General features: G+C 42.0%; 2 protein-coding genes across 2 annotated transcripts in view; one reads left to right on the plus strand and one right to left on the minus strand.

The window, feature by feature from the left end:
• LOC109481613 (ankyrin repeat and SAM domain-containing protein 3-like) overlaps positions 1-9,068 on the plus strand; it is a 9,508-nt gene extending 440 nt beyond the window's left edge. The window contains exons 2-14 of the mRNA XM_019784195.1: positions 645-871; positions 1,301-1,398; positions 1,810-1,959; positions 2,479-2,711; positions 3,234-3,446; positions 4,039-4,200; positions 4,703-4,825; positions 5,286-5,417; positions 5,793-5,945; positions 6,730-6,843; positions 7,509-7,617; positions 8,272-8,352; positions 8,819-9,068. Of these exons, the coding sequence (XP_019639754.1) occupies positions 645-871; positions 1,301-1,398; positions 1,810-1,959; positions 2,479-2,711; positions 3,234-3,446; positions 4,039-4,200; positions 4,703-4,825; positions 5,286-5,417; positions 5,793-5,945; positions 6,730-6,843; positions 7,509-7,617; positions 8,272-8,352; positions 8,819-9,066 (2,043 nt within the window). The 3' untranslated portion in view covers positions 9,067-9,068. The remainder of the gene's footprint in view (positions 1-644; positions 872-1,300; positions 1,399-1,809; positions 1,960-2,478; positions 2,712-3,233; positions 3,447-4,038; positions 4,201-4,702; positions 4,826-5,285; positions 5,418-5,792; positions 5,946-6,729; positions 6,844-7,508; positions 7,618-8,271; positions 8,353-8,818) is intronic.
• A 10,531-nt stretch (positions 9,069-19,599) lies between these two features.
• Positions 19,600-21,979, minus strand: LOC109481747 (thioredoxin-like protein 4A). Its single transcript, XM_019784343.1, has 3 exons — positions 21,806-21,979; positions 21,253-21,444; positions 19,600-20,740 (listed from the first exon to the last, which is right to left on the minus strand). Exons 2-3 carry the CDS (start codon positions 21,403-21,405, stop codon positions 20,465-20,467), a joined length of 429 nt encoding a protein of 142 aa, XP_019639902.1. The 5' UTR covers positions 21,406-21,444; positions 21,806-21,979; the 3' UTR covers positions 19,600-20,464.
• Positions 21,980-22,180: the final 201 nt, after the last annotated feature.

The following is a 22,180-nucleotide window of genomic DNA, read 5'->3' on the forward strand; positions in this document are numbered from 1 at the left end:
AGGCTATGGTCAAACAGGAAACACTGCATTTTTTCCCCTACTAATCCTAGACCATACCACTCCTAGCAGCAGATGTGCCATGTTCAGACTTCAATATCATTTTATTTGGGGCGTATGTGGTGATTCTATTTTTATTTTGATAAAGGTGGGACATAATGTCTTCCATAGTTTACAAAAGAGGAGTCAAACCCTTCATATAGTTTTAGACCTAATTTCTACATGTTTTAGACAATTCCCTTTTACTTCCTTTGCCTTGTTTAGATTTTGAAGTTATTTTGTACTCTGTTTCAATCTTCTTTTGTCCTTGTTATGCAGGAATTTGCAATAAATTTATCTACTACTAGTAACTAGTATATTCTCTGAATAAGATAAGCGTTGTTGACTTTTCAGTAGAATTTTCACGTCTTTCCGCAATCCGTGCCTATAATTATAATATTTCTATCAGGACGTTGACAAGAAAAACCACGGTAGCTGGACACCACTGATGTACGCCTGCTACTTTTAGTTGCCAGTGGCCAATGGACCACCTTTAATTTCAAGCCCTGGCTACCTGAAACGTCTGACTGTTTCCCAAATCATATCCTGTTGCTTGAGTAGCTGTTTTTTTCCCATTACAAGCCTATAATGATATTTTTTATCATCAGGACCTTGATAAGAAGAACCACGGCAGCTGGACACCCCTGATGTACGCCTGCTACATTGGACATGACAACATCGTCAATCTGCTTCTGGACGCTGGCGTGGACGTGAACCTGAAGTCTGCAAAGGGCCAGACGCCGCTGATCCTGGCCGCCAGCTGCGGGAACGAGAGCGTGGCGTACTTCCTGTTACAGCAGGGCGCAGACCTCACAGGGAAGGATAGGCGGGGATGGTCAGTTTATTTGTTTATTTGGATTTTCCACAAAGTGAAAGGGATTCGGCAAAACAGGCCTAGATGTTTGCGCACCTTTACAGATTGCCCTCTCCCATACAAAAAACACAATATGTGTATATACATAGTCAAAGTCAGCAATATTCAAAAATAGTTTTATACACAAAACAGACGATAAATCAGTAAAGTTAACCGTAATATTCAAAATACTTCTAGAGCAATATCTGAAAGAATAAATCATGTTAAAACAGGAACTTTGTGAGGTCTAGAGGCAATGCAAGAACTACATAGAAGGTCAAAACTGGAACATCAATGTTGTAAACTGCACAGTGCCACTAAACCTGTTACACAAGTGTTTTAACACTAAAAGTATGACCTATGTACATTTGTAATTGTAGATTGACAGTTGACCTTACCTGTTGTTTGCAGGTCTGCGCTGTTCCACGCCACCAACGCCGGTCACCAGAACATGGTGAAGTTCCTGCTGGAGGAGGGGGCAGACACAGAGTCACGCGAGCCAACGCTAGGTCTGTGGCTTATTTTATATGTTATCTTCATTATATAAAACGACATAGTATACATGTACATTAAAAAGAAAGAACTGAGTAAGCTGAGTCTTCAACATATCGAATTTGAGAAAATTTGAGAAATGGAAAATTTGAGAGAAAAATCCATTATCTCCATGTCAAAACTGGTCATTTTTTGTCTACAACAAATCCCATCTTCTGGAATTGTTCCACAAAACTGACTGATAATCAATAAATTATTCTTAGAAAGTGATAAAGCTTTTAGCTTATTTTGTAACTTTTAGTGGGCTTCCCTCAATACTTATGGTATAATTCTACTAACAGTTGTGCATTTAGATTTTGTGATGATTGGCCATTATGTTTTGCTGTCTAACTCAGATCTCACACCGCAGTTTCTGCTGTTTGTTGCAGGTCTCACACCGCTGTGCCTGGCTGCGGGGGAGGGCCACGAGATCATCGTGCAGACCCTGCTGGACCACGGTGCGAACGTGAACGCACAGAGCTACAACGGAGACACGCCCCGCATGCTGGCACTCATCAACGGACACTCCAAGATAGTGGGTCTGTATATGTGTCATTCTGTATCTGTATAGCCCGGGAATTTTTGATCACCTCAATTCTTGGTTTATAACTCTGGTACTTGAAGGCACATCTATGCCCACATTTCTGGAAACCCTTGGGAAAACCTGTCTACCCCGGATGCCCTACTTTCTGTGACCCTGGTGCTCGTTCACTATACACTCGGGGAGGAGTGCACTGTATCTGTCTAGACTTAACAGGTACCAAGTCTTCCTCAAAATCATGAATAATTCCAGAGCAATAAACCTAACAGCAACCACCATCGCCATGGCAATGTATATTTTCATTGCCAGTCTTGTTTCGTTGTGTTCCAGGTCTGGAACACTATATTATAATGCTAATTGCTAGGAATCTATACATTACAACAATACTATATACTACTTATCATCTACTGTTAGTTGCCCTTTCTTCTCTCTTTTTGAAACATTTGGAAACATAATTACATAGTTTGTCTACAATAAAGAACTCTAAAGTCTGGACATTTTTTGTTCTGTGTTCCAGGTCTGATTGACACGTTCACGGCCCAGCCCGGCACCAGCCTCCGAGCCGCGCCCGGACTCGGCGGAGACAACGGGAACAACGACGGCGACCTCAGCTCCTCCGACGAGTTCAAGGGTCACCGGAAGCCGCCCCGCAGCCACCATCGCAGCTCGCGCGCCCGCCGAACACCGAGCATACGGGACGGGCCGGCGGAGTTCGCACGCAAGACTGGAATCCCTGTCCAACCTCAACAGGTAGATTTACTACATACTAACTAGAAATATCTGTTCTTTAGTTAACCCTTTTCCTGCTGAGCCCATTTGTAAATATATAGATACTTCATGGTACGGCCCAGGCTTCCATAGAACAATTTGAGTGCATTTTGCCCTAACCACGTGCGACGCTTTCAAAAATTTTACAGAATTCGTATGTTGGAATTAATGTTGTTGCGTTTTCTTGGGTGGCTATGACATAATATATATATATATGGGTTGCACATAGTATATACACGCAATTTAGGGGCATTTCTTGTGCAACGCATCACTCTGCGGCGAAACACAATGAATGCGGAAGTACATGTAACTACACCACTGCAGGGCAAAAAAAGTCAAGGGTCTATGACCTGGTTAAGACATCAAATTGTTGTGTAAAAATTGCCAGCAAGACAAGGGTTAAACTTCATGCCTTATAAAATATGCCATAACATTCTAATTGTCTAACTGAAACCCAGCGTTGACCATGAATTTGCATCTTGGAATTTTCTTCACTTTCTACAGAAAGGAAAATCAACCCAGCCTGCCCCCCCATCCACCAAACCCGCTCAGAACCAGTCAGTACCAAACAGCCCCGGCGTGCCCAGTGGGTATGTGACGTTTCAGGATGAGTGGTCCGGTGAGAAGGAGGAGGAGGGGGAGATATGCTTCCGTGATGTCATCTCACCCATCAACGTCAGCGAACACGATCTGGACAGCTCGGGCGGACAGGGGGAGGTCGGCTTGTTTGTTTATTTGTTAGAATGATCTGTTATGTAATAGTATGTTTATCTGAAGAGTAACTGACACTGTTAACTGTTACCTGTTCCGAATTGTTGGGTAGTCCTGGCTGTATACATATGTCTTATTCAGCCTAATAAATAAAATAAAATCAAATCTTAATTAGCAATATGCCTGGATCAAAAATGACCTTGACAGTTCAGAGGAGAAAGGGTTTGTTTTTTTTGTTTGTTTATTGGGAATCTCATTATTACTAGCAATACAAAATGCATACATTATATTCTTCCTGAAGAAAAATGAAATACAAAATAAAATTATGAAATTCTACTTGAACTAGAACAATAAAAGCTAAAATGAGTAAATCTATATATACTATTACATTCAGGTGGGGTGTATAGTATGTTTCTGGTACCAAAGGTTTGGGAACACCAACAAAGGCCTGGTCGGAGTATATCAAGAAGGGACTTTAGAGAGTGCGGCCTTGCTGGTGTAAACCCACTGGATCATAAGGGCCACCTGGAGGTGCGGTGTCAGGGACACCTGCAGTAGAATATTAATCAAAACCTGGATGTTTTCTTGCACCTGGCAGGTCCAGACAGGAGACCCAGGGAACACGTTGGATGAGCAGTGTGCCTTCGCTCTGTCCAATGCTCTCACCATCAAGAGCAGCAGCAGCAGCAGTGGAGATCTGGAGAAGGCTCTAGCACTGAACCAGGAGCAGCCAGCAGAGCAGCAGCCATCATGGCACCAGGTGGGGGAGTTGTTGTGTACTTTTGCTTCCTTCAATTTGTGCATCTAGTACTTTCTTCACTTTGGGCTTTGCTCTTTTATCTGTAGTCGGTACAACTGCCCTTTGGCACAACATACCTCTTGTCTCAGAAAATCACACCCACCTATTATGAATCATCTCCAGACCTGTACATAGATGTATGTACATCTATAGTTACTGTAGACTCATGTTGACTGAATGTTTGATCCCTATACATGTATGTACAAAACAAAATGCTACTGAGATACTATTGCAGCCAAATTCTAAGCTCATATTAACTCTACCTGTCTAATATAGTATAGATTTTGTGCCATATGAAAGTACCATATGACCATTCTAGAGCAAAAATATTTCATATTTATCAGTATGCCAACATCATCTTTGATACATAATTATTATATTATACATTTCTACTATAATTATAATAATGATAGTAGACTATATTCATGTACATTTCATGTGCTGATTTTGAACTTTGCCCCAGGTGTACCAGCCGGCTCAGGTGCCCCCCTCCATGCCGGACCCCCCTCTGGAGGTGCTACCCCCCCTGCCTGCCAACATCCTCACAACCAGCCCCCCTGCACAGGACTCTGAGGGCAGTACAGAGGTAGGGGCACATCTCAGAATGTATTGTACATGTATGTAAAAACTAGCCTTTAGCTTCATTTCGTACAGGTCAAATTTCACACTTCCGCAGACTACAAACACTGCTTGTGCCATGGGTGACCAATTGCAACTTACTCTTAGGACACCCAGTGACTTTAAAACATGCACACATTTGAATGTATTATTAAACTGACTGTTGGTGGAAAATGATGTATATACCCCATGATACATGGCAGGCAGATCATATATGTCTCTCACAGTAAATTTAACAGCTACTGTAACTGCTACAGTGCTACATGTACAACTTTACTATACAACTATGGACCTGAATTTATTAAACGTTTTGAATGTCTGCAAATTTCTCCTTGTGAACCCTGCATTGTATACACTTATATTTGCTCAATCATGTCTGCTCTAGACTGACTGACAGGAACTAAAAAATTGATATACTCCTACTGCAGGTGTACCAGCCTCCTAAGGACCTTCTGGAGCTGCTGAACAACATCCAGTGTGCCAAGTACCACCCTGTGTTTGAGGATCAGGACATAGACCTACACGTGTTTCTCACACTCACTGATAATGACCTAAAGGAGGTGAGTGGAATCAAGCGAAGTGAACATTGTATATACATGTACATGTAGGAAATTGCTGTAGCTCACATTAAAGTATTTCTCCTTCAATTACTTCAAAATTTTCTTCGGGAAGAGTGAATGTGAAAAAATTAATTTTCCAAAAAAAAGTTTTTCACTTGAAATTTTTCACTTTTCAAAAAACTAAAAATTTTTTTCACCAAAAATTTTTTGACTAAAAATTTTTTTCACTAAACATTTTTCTTACTAAAAATTTTTTTTACTAAAAATTTGTTCACTGAAAAATTGTTTCACTTTAAAAAAGAATTTTCACAATAAATTTTTCTCTATTTTCACTTTAAAAACTTCTTTTCAAAGAAAATTTCTTATTTCCAACAGATTGGGATCAAGCTGATGGGGCCGCGGCGAAAGATGACGTCAGCGATCGCCCGTTACCACAGCCATGCCCGGTTACACATGACGGGACCGGAGCACGCCTACGCAGACAAGCTGGAGTCCGAGATGCAGGAGATGGCCATGCAGCTGCACAGGGTACAGTAGCAGTAGTACTGTAGTAGTCGTAGTCTTAGTAGTAGCATTAGTAGCACAGTAGTCGTAGTAGTAGTAGTAGTAGTAGCAGAAGCAGCAGTAGTAGTAGTAGTAGTTACTGTAGTAGTAGCAGTAGTTGTAGTAGTACATGTGTAGTAGTTACAGTACTAGTTAGTACACATGACGGGGCCGGAGCACGCATACGCTGACAAGCTGGAGAGCGAGATGCAGGAAATGGCCATGCAGCTACACAGGGTACGGTAGTACAGGGCTCAAAATTAACTTAAGGGTGTCCCGACGGCCACTGACCATTAGAATTTAGGCCCGGACAACTAGAAAGTCACTTTGGGACATTTTTGGGACAATAGAAAAATAATCAACATCAGAATGTCAGCCCTTCTTTTGTTGGTCAGTCATGCAGTCCAGGTTTTGGCTCTAGAAAAGCACCCCAAATTTCTTGTGTTCTTTGCAATTTTACCACACCTACAAGTCAGAACATAAGCAAAATAATGTTGACTTCGAGTTAAAGTCATATAATACTTCCCGAAAAACAGGTTGGGACAGTTCATGCTCACTTCAGGACAACTGAAATTTATTTTTTAGCTGGGACAATAGGAAGAAAAGTTAATTTTGAAGCCTGGTAGTAGTTCTACATTTCCGGCTGTGGATGCACAAAGGACATGCACGCTACTGGAAGAAAGGGTCGCAGTGTCTTGGACTAGGCAAATTTCCAGGGCCATTATAAACAAGCGTAGATAACATAGCATCTGTTTTCTCTCTGTCACAGGTGTATGCGCAGGCAGAACAGCTGAAGGAGCAGGTGCTACAGGAACGAGAGCTGAGGGGCGTGGTCGAGGGCTGCCTCATGGAGGACAAGGCTGCCTGGCATCGCGTCAGACAGGTGGGTGGGAAGATTTTATAATAACATGTACAATGTAACCTGAAAATATTCTGTACATTGCAGTTACTAAGTACAGGCTGAGTAAAGGACTGACTGAACTATTGGGACTACCTTCAAAATTTTAAGCTGAACTATATCAACCTTGTTGATGGAACGAAAAAAATGGATTATATTTTAGTCGATTATGTGCTTAACCAACACAGATAAACTTCTAAGCTACATACGTAGCTGCTTGTTTATTGATAACGCACCAGTATTGGCAGGGCTCGAAATTAAAGGTGGTCCAGTGGCCACTAAAATTTAGGCTGGGACAACTAACACTTTTGGGACAATAGAAAAATATCAACATTATTCAGAACGTCAGCCCTACTTTTGTTTATCAGGTACATGTCCCGGCTTTTGAATCTGAAAATTTCCCCCCAAATTTCCTGTCTACACAGCAATTATAGTGCACCTGGGAGTGAACATAAGCAAAACAAAGACAGTTAGTTGACTTCAAGTTGAAGTCATACAATACTTCCGGGTAATTCCTGAAAAACAGGTTGGGACAGTTCATCCTAACTTCGGGACAATTGAAATTTATTTTTGGGGCAGTGCTGGGACAATGGGAAGAAAATTTAATTTTGAGGCCTGAATGATTGGATCCTATGATCTTGCCGGCGCAGGTTGCCACGGAGACTCGTGAGCTGTGTAGCGACGTGCGACTGCTGGTTCACCAGGTCAGGATGTGTCAGGACGAGTTCTCCAGAAAACTTCTGCCAGAGGCCGACAGTGGTGAGCTTTTATGTTCAAACTTCGCAGAACATTATGAAAGTCCATCTGTGTTCAAATTGGTAGTTACATGTTCAAAGTTAAAACCTTTGGTCCAACATAATAAAGTTCTCTCACCTAGAGCTTTCGACCAGTCACTCTGGTCTTCCTCAGTAGACTGACCTAGTGAGACTTGTCACGTAGCTTTTCTGAAGTGTGACGTCAGCTACTGAAGATGACCAGAGTGACTGCAGTGGTCGAAATCTCTAGTTGAGAGAACTTAATTTTGTTGGATATAAAGTTTTAACTTTAATACAACACAGCACATTTTTTTCCTCTATATCTTTTTCTTTCCCAAACAAATAAGGTCAGTGGCCTGCATGAACCCAATTGCTGTCACCATTGTAACTGGTGCTGTAGCAGACACCCTGTGGTTTTGGGGTTGCATTATGCAGCAAGTTGTAGGACAGAGTTCGAAGGAGCTGCTCACCATGTGTTTGTGCAACATCATGTCTGTGCAACTTCATGTCTGTTCAACTTTATGTCTGTTCAACATCATGATACTGGCTCATGGAGGCATATGAATATTTGTCAAAAGCTAAATAGTATTGAAGTTGAACACAACTAAGGAATGTCAATGTAAGATTGTCACATTGCTGTTGGTTTTACCTTTTTCAGCCCAGCCTCCTGATGATCGGTACATCCACCCCAGTCCTGCAGGAACAGGACAGCCTGCTAACAACGACAACAGGTTCCCGGGTAAGTCTGACGGTCACTTAACAAGGCAAGCAGGGGTGGCAGATTTCACCCCCTTACCCATACTGCTTTGTTAACCTCCCAGTCAAACAGGCAAAAGTTGAGTACTGAAGGTGTATGCCAGTGCTGTATCATGAAAACAGATGAGCCAAAAATTATCACTCATTTGGAAATGAAATTTTCTCAACTTCTGACTGATTCTCTCTAGTTGAGGCGCATGGATATACGAGGCTTTAAAACTTTACAAATTTATAATATTTATTTATGCAAGGCTTTATGATTATAATTCTGTATGAGCTTTACTTTTTTTCAAAAGTGTTGACTAGTTCTGCCTTTACATTGTAGCGATGCTGGAGAAGAGTGGTGGATGTCCATATTGTCTAATACATGTTTGTAGTATGTAACTGTCTATGGGTGATGTTAACCTAGATATAACCGTCATGAAGGTACAATCTTTATTTTTCTGCAGAAGATGCCCCCTCCCCAGAAGACGGTGACCCGGGCGCCGACCCTGCCCCGCTGTTGCCGCGGGTTACGCTGATCTCGAGCGGCCAGCTGCGGGAGATGGGGGCCGCGGAGCTGCAGAAGACCATGTCAGAGTTCATGGGTCAAATGGACGTGATCGTGGGGAGGGCCATGGGGGGCATGGAGCAGCTGCTGGGACCACACCAGCTGTCAGGGTCACCCGGGTCATCAGGGTCATCCAAGTCTGGGTGACCTGGGTCCCCTGGGTCATGGGTCAGCCAGGTCATGGGTCACCCGGGTCATCAGGGTCATCCAAGTGTGGGTGATGGGTCACCCAGGTCCAGCGGGTCATCCAAGTCTGGGTGATGGGTTGCCTGGGTTGTCCAGATCTGGGTGATTTTAGCAACACTGGGTCTTCAAATTTCTCACACTGGGTCACCTTGGTCATAACATAAAACATGTCACCTTGGTCAAGTGGGTCCTCCAAGTCTGGGTGATTTTTCTTTCACATTTCAACAGTATATACTGGGTTGTCTGGGTAGTTTGACTCTGGATAACCTGGGTCGAGTCGGTCCTCCAAATCTGGGTGATTTTAATCCTTTGCACTTCAGCTGAAAACACTTGGTAACCTGGGTCCAGTGGGTCATCCAAGTCTGGATGATGGTTTCTTAGCATTTTAGCAATAGTTATTAACTAAATACAATAAAAACTGGGTTGCCTGGGTCTTCAAAGTCTGGGTGATTTTTTCCTCACATTCCAGCAGGAGTTAAATGCTGGGTCATCTGAATTACATGTAAGTGGGTCATACAAGTCTGGGTGATGATTCCTTCACATTTCTGTGTTACAGCTGTGTATCATTAACACCTTACATGCAGAGTTTCAACTCTAGAGTGCCTTATCTTGAGTTCAGTACCATAGCAAATGTCCGCATTTTCACCCCTTGCATACTTGATACATGTATTTTGAAAAACATATCTAGTTTTTGAACAAAAACGTACTCACTACCAATAGCCATCTGAATAATCAATTATTAAGCAGATCTTTTCCCCTAGTTTTACACTGACTTAATTATAGATATAGTTGCTGCCTAAAAATGGCATACCAAAGACTTTTGTGTTTGATAATAGAAGGTTTACTTAAAGGAGCACGTCGGCAGAACGTAATAAACCTGCGCGAAACCCGTAATGTATTGTGCATAGCACTTCAGCAGAATGTAACAGTCTCATACAAGGTCGTATTCGCTTATATAAGGTTAAAATTTCGACAGTAGTTTCCAAATGTTGTGTCAGAAAAGATGTTTTTGTACATTTGAAAACTGATGAAAAAGCATTCCAATAGTACCACTATAATTGTACCTACAGATGTCCTTCCAGTCTTATACATGTACAAACTAAATGATCACAGTCAAAGATCTGTTGCTGCCAGGGGCAAATTTACATAGATGTAATCTCTTTTTCTGTTTTAAGCCCTCCTTAAAAGTAGCCTGGATTCCATCCTGGTTAGTTTACGTCCGCTCCCACAGTCAACCATGGTGGTAGCGACTGTGGGAGCGGACGTAAACTAACCAGGATGGAACCCAGGCTACCTTAAAAGAGTACATGTACATCAATCAGGTTTGCCGCCAGGAGTGTGATTTAGTCAGGCTATCCTGCTGGTTACATGTTTAGAAGTTTGTTTTTAAATTTCCTGTAGGGGAGAAAGTGTTGCAAAACAGAGTGGATGATGATGATGATGATAACATTGTGTTGATCACAATTATAAAAAGTGGACGTTTCTAGACTAAGTAACGCTGAAGAGTGATTTTGTAACACTCAAAATGTCCCCTAGTAATCTTTGTATTTTACCCAGTAGCACTATAAAAGTTTGAATTGTCTAATAGGACAATGCAAGGAGAAATGTTGTTTTAGGTGCAACTGGTCTTAACGAGAATAGATGTTAGTTCCGTTTGTTGGAATATGTTAGAATCTAGTTGTAAGTATTTATGTGGTACCGACGCCAATGGTGCCTTTTATAGACCTCAACATCACACATGTTGCAATAATATAGAAGGACTGAAAGTTGTCAAGAGAAAAAGATATGCTGTCATGATAGTACTGGAAGTTTGTTTACTCTAGCAGTGGTTTTGTTTCGCAGTAGGAAACAAAAGAGGTTTCTGGAGTTTCGATACTTTAGTTTGAACAATTTTGTATTACATTTGACATACATGTAAATATCTGTGGTGTCATTGTCGTCACTGCAGAAAACGTGTAAATGAAACCACTGCAAGAGGTTCAGGAAGTAGTGTTGTAGTTGGAGAGGCAAGAAAACATTGTGTTATTAACTGCACATGCATCTTGGCTTTTCCCTAGGTTAGAGCACAGGACAAGATTACAAATTGTTATAGTGCTAAATAAAGTCAATGTTATACATGTACCATTTAAGCAGAATTATCGTGCCTGTGTCAGTATTCCACGAATAGTAGTATTTCACCAGAAGTGGGGCCACCCCAGAGGAGCTGTCCAAATTTTCATGCAATACACTTGAAAAAAAAAACATTGAACGACTGTTCTTTGCCAGATTTGTGAGATGGATGAATGAAAGTGAGTGAGTGAGTGAGTGAGTGAGAGTGAGTGAGAGAGTGGTTGAGTGAGAGTGTGTGAGTGAGTGAGAGTGTGTGTGTGTGAGTGAGAGTGAGTGAGTGAGTGAGTGAGTGGGTGTGTGGGTGAGTGAGAGTGAGTGGGTGGGTGTGGGTGAGTGAGTGAGAGTGTGTGAGTGATTGAGAGTGGGTGATTGAGAGTGGGTGAGTGATTGAGAGTGGGTGGGTGAGTGAGTGGGTGAGTGAGAGTGGGTGAGTGAGTGTGGGTGAGTGAGTGAGAGTGGGTGAGTGAGTGGGTGGGTGAGAGTGAGATTGGGTAGGTGAGTGAGAGTGAATGAGTGGGTGAGTGAGTGAGAGTGAGTGAATGAGTCTGAGTAAAAAGGCCTGACATGATTATTAATTGGGAATAGAAACCTTCTTGTGCTGCCAATTGATAGGACCTACATGTACATATATAGAATATATAGAATGTCACTTCTACCTTTCTGTTGACCTCGATTCGGGGTCGTCCGGACCAGTCTTGTATATTGTACAAAGATCTAAAGTCTGTTGATGAATAACCATGAGTACGCAGAACTGAGCGCGTGAGGCTAGCGGCGGAGGTTTCCAGGATAATTGTCTGGGAGGCGGGGTCCAGGCTTGGGGACGTCCGCTTGCGTACGCGTGTGTACATGAATATGTACGTACGCCTACATGTGCACGTACAATGTACCCGGCTGTTATATTTTTATCAGCCCACGCACAGGTTTACGGCGGCGATTTAGCCATCCTCATGAAGTTTAAGTTTTTAAGAGTATGCCTTATATGTAAGTGCGTTAAAAAACGCAGTGAAAATATGTATGGTTAATATATTTTCCAAGCAGAGGTTTGGGTTTGGGGTTATTTTTGGCGTGTTTGTAGGATTTTTTATCGGGGTTTCTCTTTTGCACTGTTTTTTTTTTTTACCCAACCCAACTTGGGTTGGAAACCCCGATTAAAAATCCTACAAACACGCCAAAAATAACCCCAAACCTCTCTGCTTGGAGAGTATGGTTAATATGCTTTGCACTCACACCGCGACCTCGGTCGGGTATTTTGTCTATATTAGTTGCCGTTGACCTCCCTTTCCGGTATGCTGCTGGGATTCTTCCTTGTGTTTAAAGAAAGAAAAAGGAAAATAGCAGTTTCTCAATTTTTCTGTCGCACAATTCTTGCTATGTCCTGATCACGTAAAAAATCAAGAGAGCAAACAGCATAAAAAGTACGTAGTAGAAAACCCTTTTAACTAGGGACCCTTAAGGAACCCTTAAGTTAACTAAGGACCCTTAAGGAAAATGTACATTGCTTGTTTGTGCCCCAACCAATCAATATTACATAATAAGTTTAGGGTTTTCAGTTTGCTTTCCCATCTCGTTCATTCTTTGAAAACAGACATAAGCCTGAATGTGCTGATGTCATTCTCAAAGTCAGAATTCTAACAGCGTATACTGCGTTAAGGCTTGGTTTAACAACAGGTTAGAATAAGAGCTTTTGATGGTAGTCTTAAATCAAAAATAATTCAACTATGTGAATGGAAAAAAAACCTCTAACCTCCAAATGCGTTATTTTTATTATGTATATATATGTACTTAATTAATCAGATTGAAATAGGTTAAGTTTTTATGATTGTTATTGTATTTCATATTGTATTGAAATTATGTGCCCTTTGTGTTTTGTCCTTATATGTTGACTCTCTAATATCAACTTTGCTGCCTTGAGAGTCAGTGTAATGTCTTGTTGCATTTTCAATAAATAAATAAATAAAAAACATTTGAAAGCTGTCCTTTCGCAGAAAATATGTAGGAAAAATAAATAATCTGCTTCAGCCCTTTGTTGAATAGTAATGATGGTCCGGCCAGACTTCCTTTCTTTTCATTTCCAAATGGTCTTCGTCACCTCGGGCGACAGTTGACATGGCTATATGCGGGTCAGGAAGTTGGAGAGACCGTTCCCAGAACAATCGCCATGTTTGCAGCGTCCGCAGAACACACCGGGAGCACAGTACAGGTGCGTGGATATGTGAGGCTGTACACATAATCCGGCAGCGGCTACAAGTTTTTAAACTGCACAGTAGTCAAATCACCAGTTTTTTTACAGCTTTGGAGGATTCTGTTACTGTTACTACGGTGAACCAGATCAATCGAGGCTCAAGACAATTTTCGTGTACTATAGGAAGACCGCATTTGAAAAGGCAAGACTGACTTCAGCTCGCATCTTACCTTACCTAGTATTGGTAGAAACCGTGCCACGCGTTTAATCATTCGGTTGCCTGCATCTACAATTTTTGGTCAGGCTAACCTGTACCGGACAGTGTTGGCTCGACAATGTCGGGACTTGTTTTGTTACTTGTGTTCGCGCCTCGTCTTGTCGGCTGTTTGTCGTGTGTTGATCTTGGATGCTGTGACGCCAGCGGTGGCGATCCTCCCACGACGATCAACTGCACCACGGCCGGACATCTTCGAGGAATTTCCACCGCCTTGCCCGACCGTCTGAAGGTCCTGGTCCTGGAGTATCAGATCATCAGAGTTATCAAGCGTCTGGACCTGCCCTATCTGCCCGACCTCAGGCTTCTGGCCATCAAGAACAGCCGGCTCGCTGCGGTGCACGCAGGTTACAACTTGTTCTTTATTTATTGCTCATCATTTTGCAAATGTACAACAGCAGGAGGAGCAGAAGCGCATCCCCTTGAATTAGGTACAATTTGTCACATTATTTGAAAAACAGCGTTCACATTGAAAAACAATACATCTAAACTAACATATATACAAAAGACACATATAAAAATTATTTACAACATATATGCACAAAGTTGCCTGGTCAGGCTATGCAAGGTCCAGTGTAGGTTTAAGGTAGGTTATTGTAGAGTCTAATGGTGTAGTGCAGGAAGGACTGTTGCAGCCGTTTGGTTCTTGCATGGGGAACAGGTTTCAGGCTTTACTCAGAACTTCGTCACCAAAAGTGGTCGTTTTGTAGTAATTAATCTTTTCGAATTCAATTTATTTGACGATTATTCTACTCATGTCCTATCGTGTACCGAACAAGCTTTTGAGTTTAAATAAAGGCTTACTACTTCTACTACTACTACTACTACTACTACTACTACTACTACTACTACTACTAGTAGTAATTCTAAGGGATAGGGGTTGGGACTTGCGCTCGTTGAATTCCATTTACTAAACCCCAATTAGTTTGTTTCGATTTTGTATATTTATTTATTTGTCCATGTAATTACCACATCTCTGTTTAACCATTTTGTGTAGATGGCGCCGAACTTGAGTGCGAAGTCATCTTGTATGTAGTAAATTTTATGTTTTTGCTCTTCTAATTTAAAAATAACGCAGGTTCCTTCGAGTCGGTACCGAATGTGACGACCCTCGACTTAAGCGCCAACAAAATCCGGACGCTCGAGGCAGGGACATTCGCGGGACTGCAGAAGCTCAGAACTCTGAATCTGGCGGTAAACTCCATCTATTCCGTCGACAACGGCACGTTTGTTGAGTTGCGTGAGCTCCGAACCCTGGACCTTTCAGGCAACTGTCTCCCCCGCATCCCTGCAGACATCTGGATGCTCAGGTCTGTCACGGAGGTCAACCTGGTCTTTAACCTTATCCTCCGGGCGCCTCTGGAAGATATGCGGAACTTTGAGCGCGCCGCCGCCGAAGGCATGACACTGGACGGAGCCGAAGAGCATGGAAACTGCGACTGCACACTGCGTGAAATAAGACACTTGATGAAGAGAAACAAGCGCCTGCGCTGGTCCATCCGGTGTACTGACGCAAACGGACAGCGAAAGTACCTGAGCACCATTCCGCTAGACAGCCTTTCTTGCGAACCACCTGAGGTATCTGTCATCCCGACCACACAAGTTGCTGGTGCACAAGGGACAGCTAGCTTCACTTGTAGGGCAGAATGTAAGGAACAACTCCACTTCTCGTGGCTCCTACCCAACGGGAAGGAACATCCATCCTCATATGAACACTCGAGACCGTACACCAGTGCAAGGGTGCAACAATGCAAGGGCTACAACGTGAGAACCTACGAGAAGCGGACGGTGTGCTACTCCGTGTTCACCGTCACTATTAGCTCAGCGAATGGCGACGGAAGTGACGTATTCGGGACGTACACGTGCAGGGTGACAGGAGAACACACGCACAACGCGTCTGCCTCTGCCGTCCTGACCACGCGTCATACGCAGGTACCAGTCGTTTTGTTTGTTCCGATTTTATTGTTCGCAGCTATTTAAAATATACACATACTAAAGAATAAAAGGAAAAACAGTGTGCGAGAAGGGGGTGGGTATGTTGAGCCCGCATCATTTACACTTAACAACTACATGTAATAACCATGATGCTATAATGATAACAAACGAACTTAACGAAAACAAAGATATTGCAAACTAATAATAATGATAAAAATGATACTATCTTGATAAAAAATGAACTTAACGGAAAATGAAATTAACGGAACAAAGATATCGCAATACTATTATAGATGCTTGAACAAAACAGTTGACAATGACGAAGAGAATTTAACGGAGCGAACAAAAATATGCTAGAAATTAATACTGAAATATTACAGGAATGATAAAAACCTAGTTTTAACCATAATGTAATTACGGTACTAGTATAACTTTAACAGGACGTCATATTACAGGATTGGACAACCCCTCAACAACACACTACGGCAACACCTCATAACCCTACCGAAGGGCAGGATACAAACGCCACAACACCGGACAATAAGACCATCGTTTTGGTCTCGGAAAGAACTCCTGGAAAGTCCGCCGAAAGACCGGTTAGCGCTTCGGTCTACGTTGTAGTGGCGAGTGTCATCGTCGTCTGTGTGACTTTGGTTGTCGTCACGGCGGTTAGAAAGGTGAGAACGCGAAGGGAAAAACGCGAGAAGAACGGTCAAACCAGAGATGTCAATCAGACGCCAAACAACGAAGAAGATACCAGGACTTACGAAAACGACAACCAGTTCTTCAACGAGGGAGATCCTGGAAACAGAGTCGTCTATGAAAACGACAACCAATTTTCAAACGAGGAAACTTTCGGAAGACAAACGTATGAAAATAACGACCAATTTTCAAATGAAGAAGCCGAGGAGCAAAAACCTTACGAAAACGACGCCCAATTTTCCAACGAGGAAACTTTCGGAAGAACAACTTATGAAAATGACGACCAATTTCCAAATGAAGAAGTCAAAAAACAACCTTACGAAAACGACGACCAATTTTCAAACGAAGAAACTTTCGGAAGAACAACTTATGAAAATGACGACCAATTTCCAAATGAAGAAGCCAAGGAACAACCTTATGAAAACGATGACCAATTCTCTGACGACGAAGAAACCGGACATATCTATGACAACAACGATGAACTCTCAGGCCGGGACAGAATTACTTCAAGACAGAAGAAGAGAGCAAGGGACGCTGATGAAGCAAGGCCTTCTCGGCCAAGACGCATCAACCGCAGGAAATTAAGACCCTCCATGTGTAAAATCACCGTTCAGCATGAAGATATCGAGGAAAGGCATTATGACAACCGTACACAAGAGAGTGGCCGGGTCACAACAAGGTCTGTGGGGAGTCACACGGGCACTAAGGTCTTACAACATGCAACGTCTCAAGTTATATCGTTTTATGACAACGAGAAACCTGCCAACAACATCAGAGGCACGGCTGTCTTTGTGGCAACAGAAGCGTCTGAAGCAGGATTCGGACATTACGACAATGAAGTACAAAACAGAAACGGGATCGCCACAAGATCCAAAAACACCAGTCAGACAAATGAAAGCGACTACGTGACTAGATCGTGCATTATTGCAGCCGAACCAAAGGCCAGGGAATCCGCCGGTGCTAAACTCTGCGATAACGTTGCGTTCACGGCATCCCGTGCTCACCCGATGGGGGATTATGACAACGAGGGGAGTTCCATTCGTTTCGCAGAATCTTCGCAAAGATGTGCTGCTGACAAACCACAATCCGATTCGCGCACTGGATGCCATGTGAGGCGGGAAGACTCGGGCATCCGTGTCCAAGAGGACGAACAGTCAGGAGTTGAAATAGAAACAACAAGCGTCAGTGACTACATCGTTGTGAGAAGCAGTGAACCATCAGAGCCAGCTGACTACCTGGATATACAGAATACTGACCAGAACAAAACTGATGACACCTCAGAACATGATTACGTCACGCTCCCAAACGCCGACAACAAAACTGATGACGACACACCGGAACATGACTACGTCACCTTTCCCACTGACAAGAAAACTGATGACGACACACCGGAACATGCCTACGTCACCTTCCCCACCGACAACAAAACTGATGACACATCAGAACATGCCTACGTCACCTTCCCCACCGACAATAAGGTAGCAGAACACAGTATTCCTCCGCGACCCCCGGAGACGATGACGTAGGGATAAGAAATGAGTGCGACAAACAGCTTGCACCGCTTGTACACAGCCTAACGTGGATGACACCGGGACATACAAGTTACCGTATGGTACCATAATATGTCGGCTTTGATATCGCATAATTGAGATTAGGAAGGCTGCTCGATCGGCGTATAAATGCGCGTGACCTTTTCGCTGCCTGCCATGGTGAGTCGGCTGCAGTTCCGGTGCGCTCCGCAGGAGGCCATTTAAAAGAGGTCGGCATAATGTCAAAAAAACGATAACTTTTTGTACTTTTTTGTTATTTTGTACATCGTACCCTATATTTGAACATATTCGTTTCTCGCGCTTTTCTATGGTACCCTACTGTATTTTTATCCGAGTCGATGTCAGTCACTTCTGGGTCCTTAACTATAGAAATCCCCATAGGCGAAAAACTGTGTTCTGCTACCATAAAACTGATGACGACATCTCAGACCATGAATACGTCACACTCCCGAACACTGACAACAAAACTTATGACCGGTTTACAGAACATGAATATGTCACATTCCCAAACAGCAGTTAGCAGAGGGTGCAAAAATATTAAAAGTGAGGACATTCGTCAACGTGACAAGTGTGCCCATCAATTATAAAAAATCAGCAGTCCTGTGTTGTAGTTTTTGTGCTGCAATTTCTTAATTAAAGTAGGCAACTCGAAATTGCACTAAAATGCCGATAAAATTTGATAAAAGCAGTCATCTTTATGTTCTTTTTAAATGAACAGACTGCATAGCCTGGCTGCCATACTCCGTAGTTTCCAATTAGGGAGGGCCTGCAGGGGGGGGGGGGAGGGTCTCGAAAACGCTCTACGCTGAATTCAGAAACCTCTCGATTACGCTTTACGATAAATTCCAAGTGGCTACGACGCATTACGTAGAATTAAAATGCCGAATACGCTCTACGCAAAAATATTAGAGCGGTCCGTCTACGCTCTACTTAGAATTAAAACGACCGATTACGCTCTACGAAAAAGGGCTTGCGGGCCCCCATTTGGGAGCCAGCGGAAACTACAGAGGACGGAACCCAGGCTACAGAACGCCCACCCGTTTGGCTCAGAACAGGTCATGACATCATCCATCACCATGGTAACAAGGCAGACTAATCTTGTGTGTCCTTGTATGAAATAAGCCTCCTGTGCAGTCAGCATATTTTGTGTATTTTTTTTTCAAGACACATTTGACTTCACCTCCATCCAACAAAGCAGTGTAGTTTATGTAAACACACATAGACAAACATGTACTCAATGATTGTACTGTAAAGAGTATGTGTATCATGAATGTGACAAACATTGCTAAGAAAGTTAGGTTTGCTTAAAAATTTGAGACAGAGAGGAGTTATGTCATTTGTCAACTCAAGTAATAACATTCTTAATTAAGAAAATAGTACATGTGTAAATATTATCATTAATCTATGAATCATGATTTATGCACTGCTATACAATGTCAAAATACTAGATGACCACCATAAGTGTAGATGCTGGAAAGAAATTACCAAGTTGAAACAAAACATTTGTAAGGCCATTACTGATAGAAGTTGTGATTTGGAGTGGTTGGATGTTTAGTAAAGAACTGTGTAATACATTCAAGATTTGTAGATGGATTTTAGTGGTTACAAGTATGTTCCTACAATGCCCATTTGTATGTAGGATTATGTACAGTTTTGAGCTGATGACTCATGGACATTATGAATGAGACAATGGTACAAAACCTGATAACAAGTAGATATTTACTAATACGTGAAAACAATTACAACTAAATTATACTTTAAAGACACATCGCCATATCACTATTGCTAACTTAAACTGTATTTAACATCTGTTCAGAAATATGTCAACTTACACATTAAAAATTCACCTAGTGCTTAACACTTTCATGTCATTACTTGTGCAGACTACTGTGTACATTGTGGTCCTGTCTTTTAAATTTAAGCCATAATAGATACATCAAGTGGCCATAGCATTTTTAAAAAGTGCCCTTCTCAGATTTCCAGCTATGTTTCAAAATGAAACACAACAATCTTCACTGACTGTGCAGTAGTGAGTACACTGTGATGGTGCTTTGAACCACCCAGTCGTCGAAAATCAATCTACTAAAATGGGGAAATAAAAAGATAGCAGCCTACTACACTAACTGCTACAGGACCTTGTGTACTGTTTCCATCAGGTATAGTTGATGTTGGAACAAATATCTAGAGCACAGGTAAAATTTTGCATGATCTGTATTTGATGGAGTGATCTTCGAAGTATTTTGGATGTGAATTTTAGTATCTGTATTTGGTTCAGTTGTTCTTGGTTGACCTGCATGTAATATCTAGTATCAGTACTTGGTTGAGTAGTCCTTGTGATCTGTGTAAGATTCCTACTCAGAAATTCTAGTATCTGTACTTGGTAGAGTAGTCCTTGGGTGATCTGTGTAAGATTTTTACTCAGAAATTCTAGTATCTGTACTTGGTTGAGTAGTCCTTGGGTTGACATAACAGAGACCATTGTTTGATGTTTTCTAGTATCTATACTTCGTTGAGTAGTCCTTAGGTGACACCACGAGACCTCTACCCTTCCTAGCTCCCCTGTAGACCACCTCTATAATAATGTCCACCATCTCCTGTGTGTGATTTCTAGTATCTGTACTTGGTTGAGTAGTCCTTAGGTGACACCACGAGACCTCTGCCCTTCCTAGCTCCCCTGTAGACCACCTCTATAATGTCCACCATCTCCTGTTTGTCCTCGATGGCCCAGTTGATCTTGTTGTTGTTTCCTGTTCCCAAGTCGATCATGATGTGTTTGTTTCTGTAGAAGAACATGACTGTGCACGGGTCGTACAGTTCGTACATCTTACAGAAGTCTGGAACCTCCGAGATGTCCACAAGGTAGATCACTGCGAAGTTCTTGATCTTTAAAGAAAAGACAACACATTTGTTACATACACTCACACTTTCCTTTTAAGAGAGTTTATGACTGATACAATGAAAGTAAAGTCACTGAGACTCGCAATCATACTTGATTTGTTTTGCGCCTTGGCAACTGCCTGATTTACGAATTCTGTCATTGTTTTGAATCTCGTGGCAACCTAAGTAGGTTTTCCTGCTCCTTTTTTTCTTTGTTCACCCACGACTCTATCCATGACAGACTATCAAGTTTTCCTTTTTTTCTTCAGCCATCCTACTAGAAAGAATATACTACTACTAGTATATCCATTGTCCTTTCTGTTATATAATTTAATTCATTTAAATTGGCACAATGTAATATAAATTGAGCACAAGCAGCATACATACGCGCTGCAGTGCCCTACATTAACTATGGATTAAGTACAACAGACCTTAGTACATATTCTAGTACACGTAATATGTACATTTAGTAGTAGATGATTGATAAATTTGTTATAAAAGAATATGGGTTGCCACACCTTGTCTGCGATGGAATATAAGGTCTCATCCATTTTCATAGAGGTGGGGTCCCAGTCGTGGCCGAACCTGATCACAACAACCCTGTCCTCCTCCGACAGAATGGCCTGGTCCACCTGCCAGCCATTGGTCAGATGTGGCAACATGTACGACATGGCGACCAATCAGAAGCTGTCCTTTCCGAGGGAAGAAAACTGTGGTGTACGTATGTAAAAACAATTGAATTAGTATAACACTATCTTAACAGAGTTTTTTTTTTATTAATAACTTCATAAGAAGTTTGAATTCAAAACTGAAAAAAAATCAATGGCATTACTTACATAATAGCATAATACCTGATTAATATAAACAAAAATGTAATTTTTGTCATTAACATGAATACTATTACAGAAAAATGCAGCTTTACACTAACATGTTTAGGGGAAAGGTCCGCAGAAAGTCCCTTCCTTTTTCATGACCAAGGTAAAGGCCAAGAAGCATTTTTTTTTACGGCAAAAGCATTCTGCCCCCCTCCCCACGCCACACATGGAAGTGAAAACAAAGACAAAATCCAACCTTTTCTGGGAAAATAGCCCCTTTCTATGTCCCGTTAACACGCTCTCCTGGAGTAGGGTTCTTCCGGCACTCAACTTTGTAATATGTGCGAAAATATATTATAATACAATCCGCAATTTTGTGAGAAAATCTGAAAGTAAAATTTCGAGACTTTTCTTGCCGGGCATGTCAGTGACGTTGGGGTCAAAGGTTATACTTCGACATAAGAACAAAATTTTCAAAAGAATTTTTTAATATAGTTTATCATGTGTGTATAACTTTTGACAAATAGTAACATCATAGATTATTTCTGGTATTCTTATAGGGATTAAAATTCTTTTTGAATTTTTTTCTGAAATCACGATTCTCGCGAGAATTCACGAGAGTTTGACTTCA

Source organism: Branchiostoma belcheri, unplaced genomic scaffold (genome assembly GCF_001625305.1).
Source record: "Branchiostoma belcheri isolate BF01 breed outbred unplaced genomic scaffold, Haploidv18h27 scaffold57, whole genome shotgun sequence".
In the NCBI taxonomy this organism is placed as follows: domain Eukaryota; kingdom Metazoa; phylum Chordata; class Leptocardii; order Amphioxiformes; family Branchiostomatidae; genus Branchiostoma; species Branchiostoma belcheri.

Excerpts from the sequence above, each read along its gene's own strand:
- LOC109481747 (XM_019784343.1), bottom strand. The coding sequence starts at position 21,405 with ATGTCGTACATGTTGCCACATCTGACCAATGGCTGGCAGGTGGACCAG. Across the intron at positions 20,741-21,252 it reads TATATTCCATCGCAGACAAG|ATCAAGAACTTCGCAGTGAT; the intron begins GTGTGGCAACCC and ends TTTTCTTTAAAG.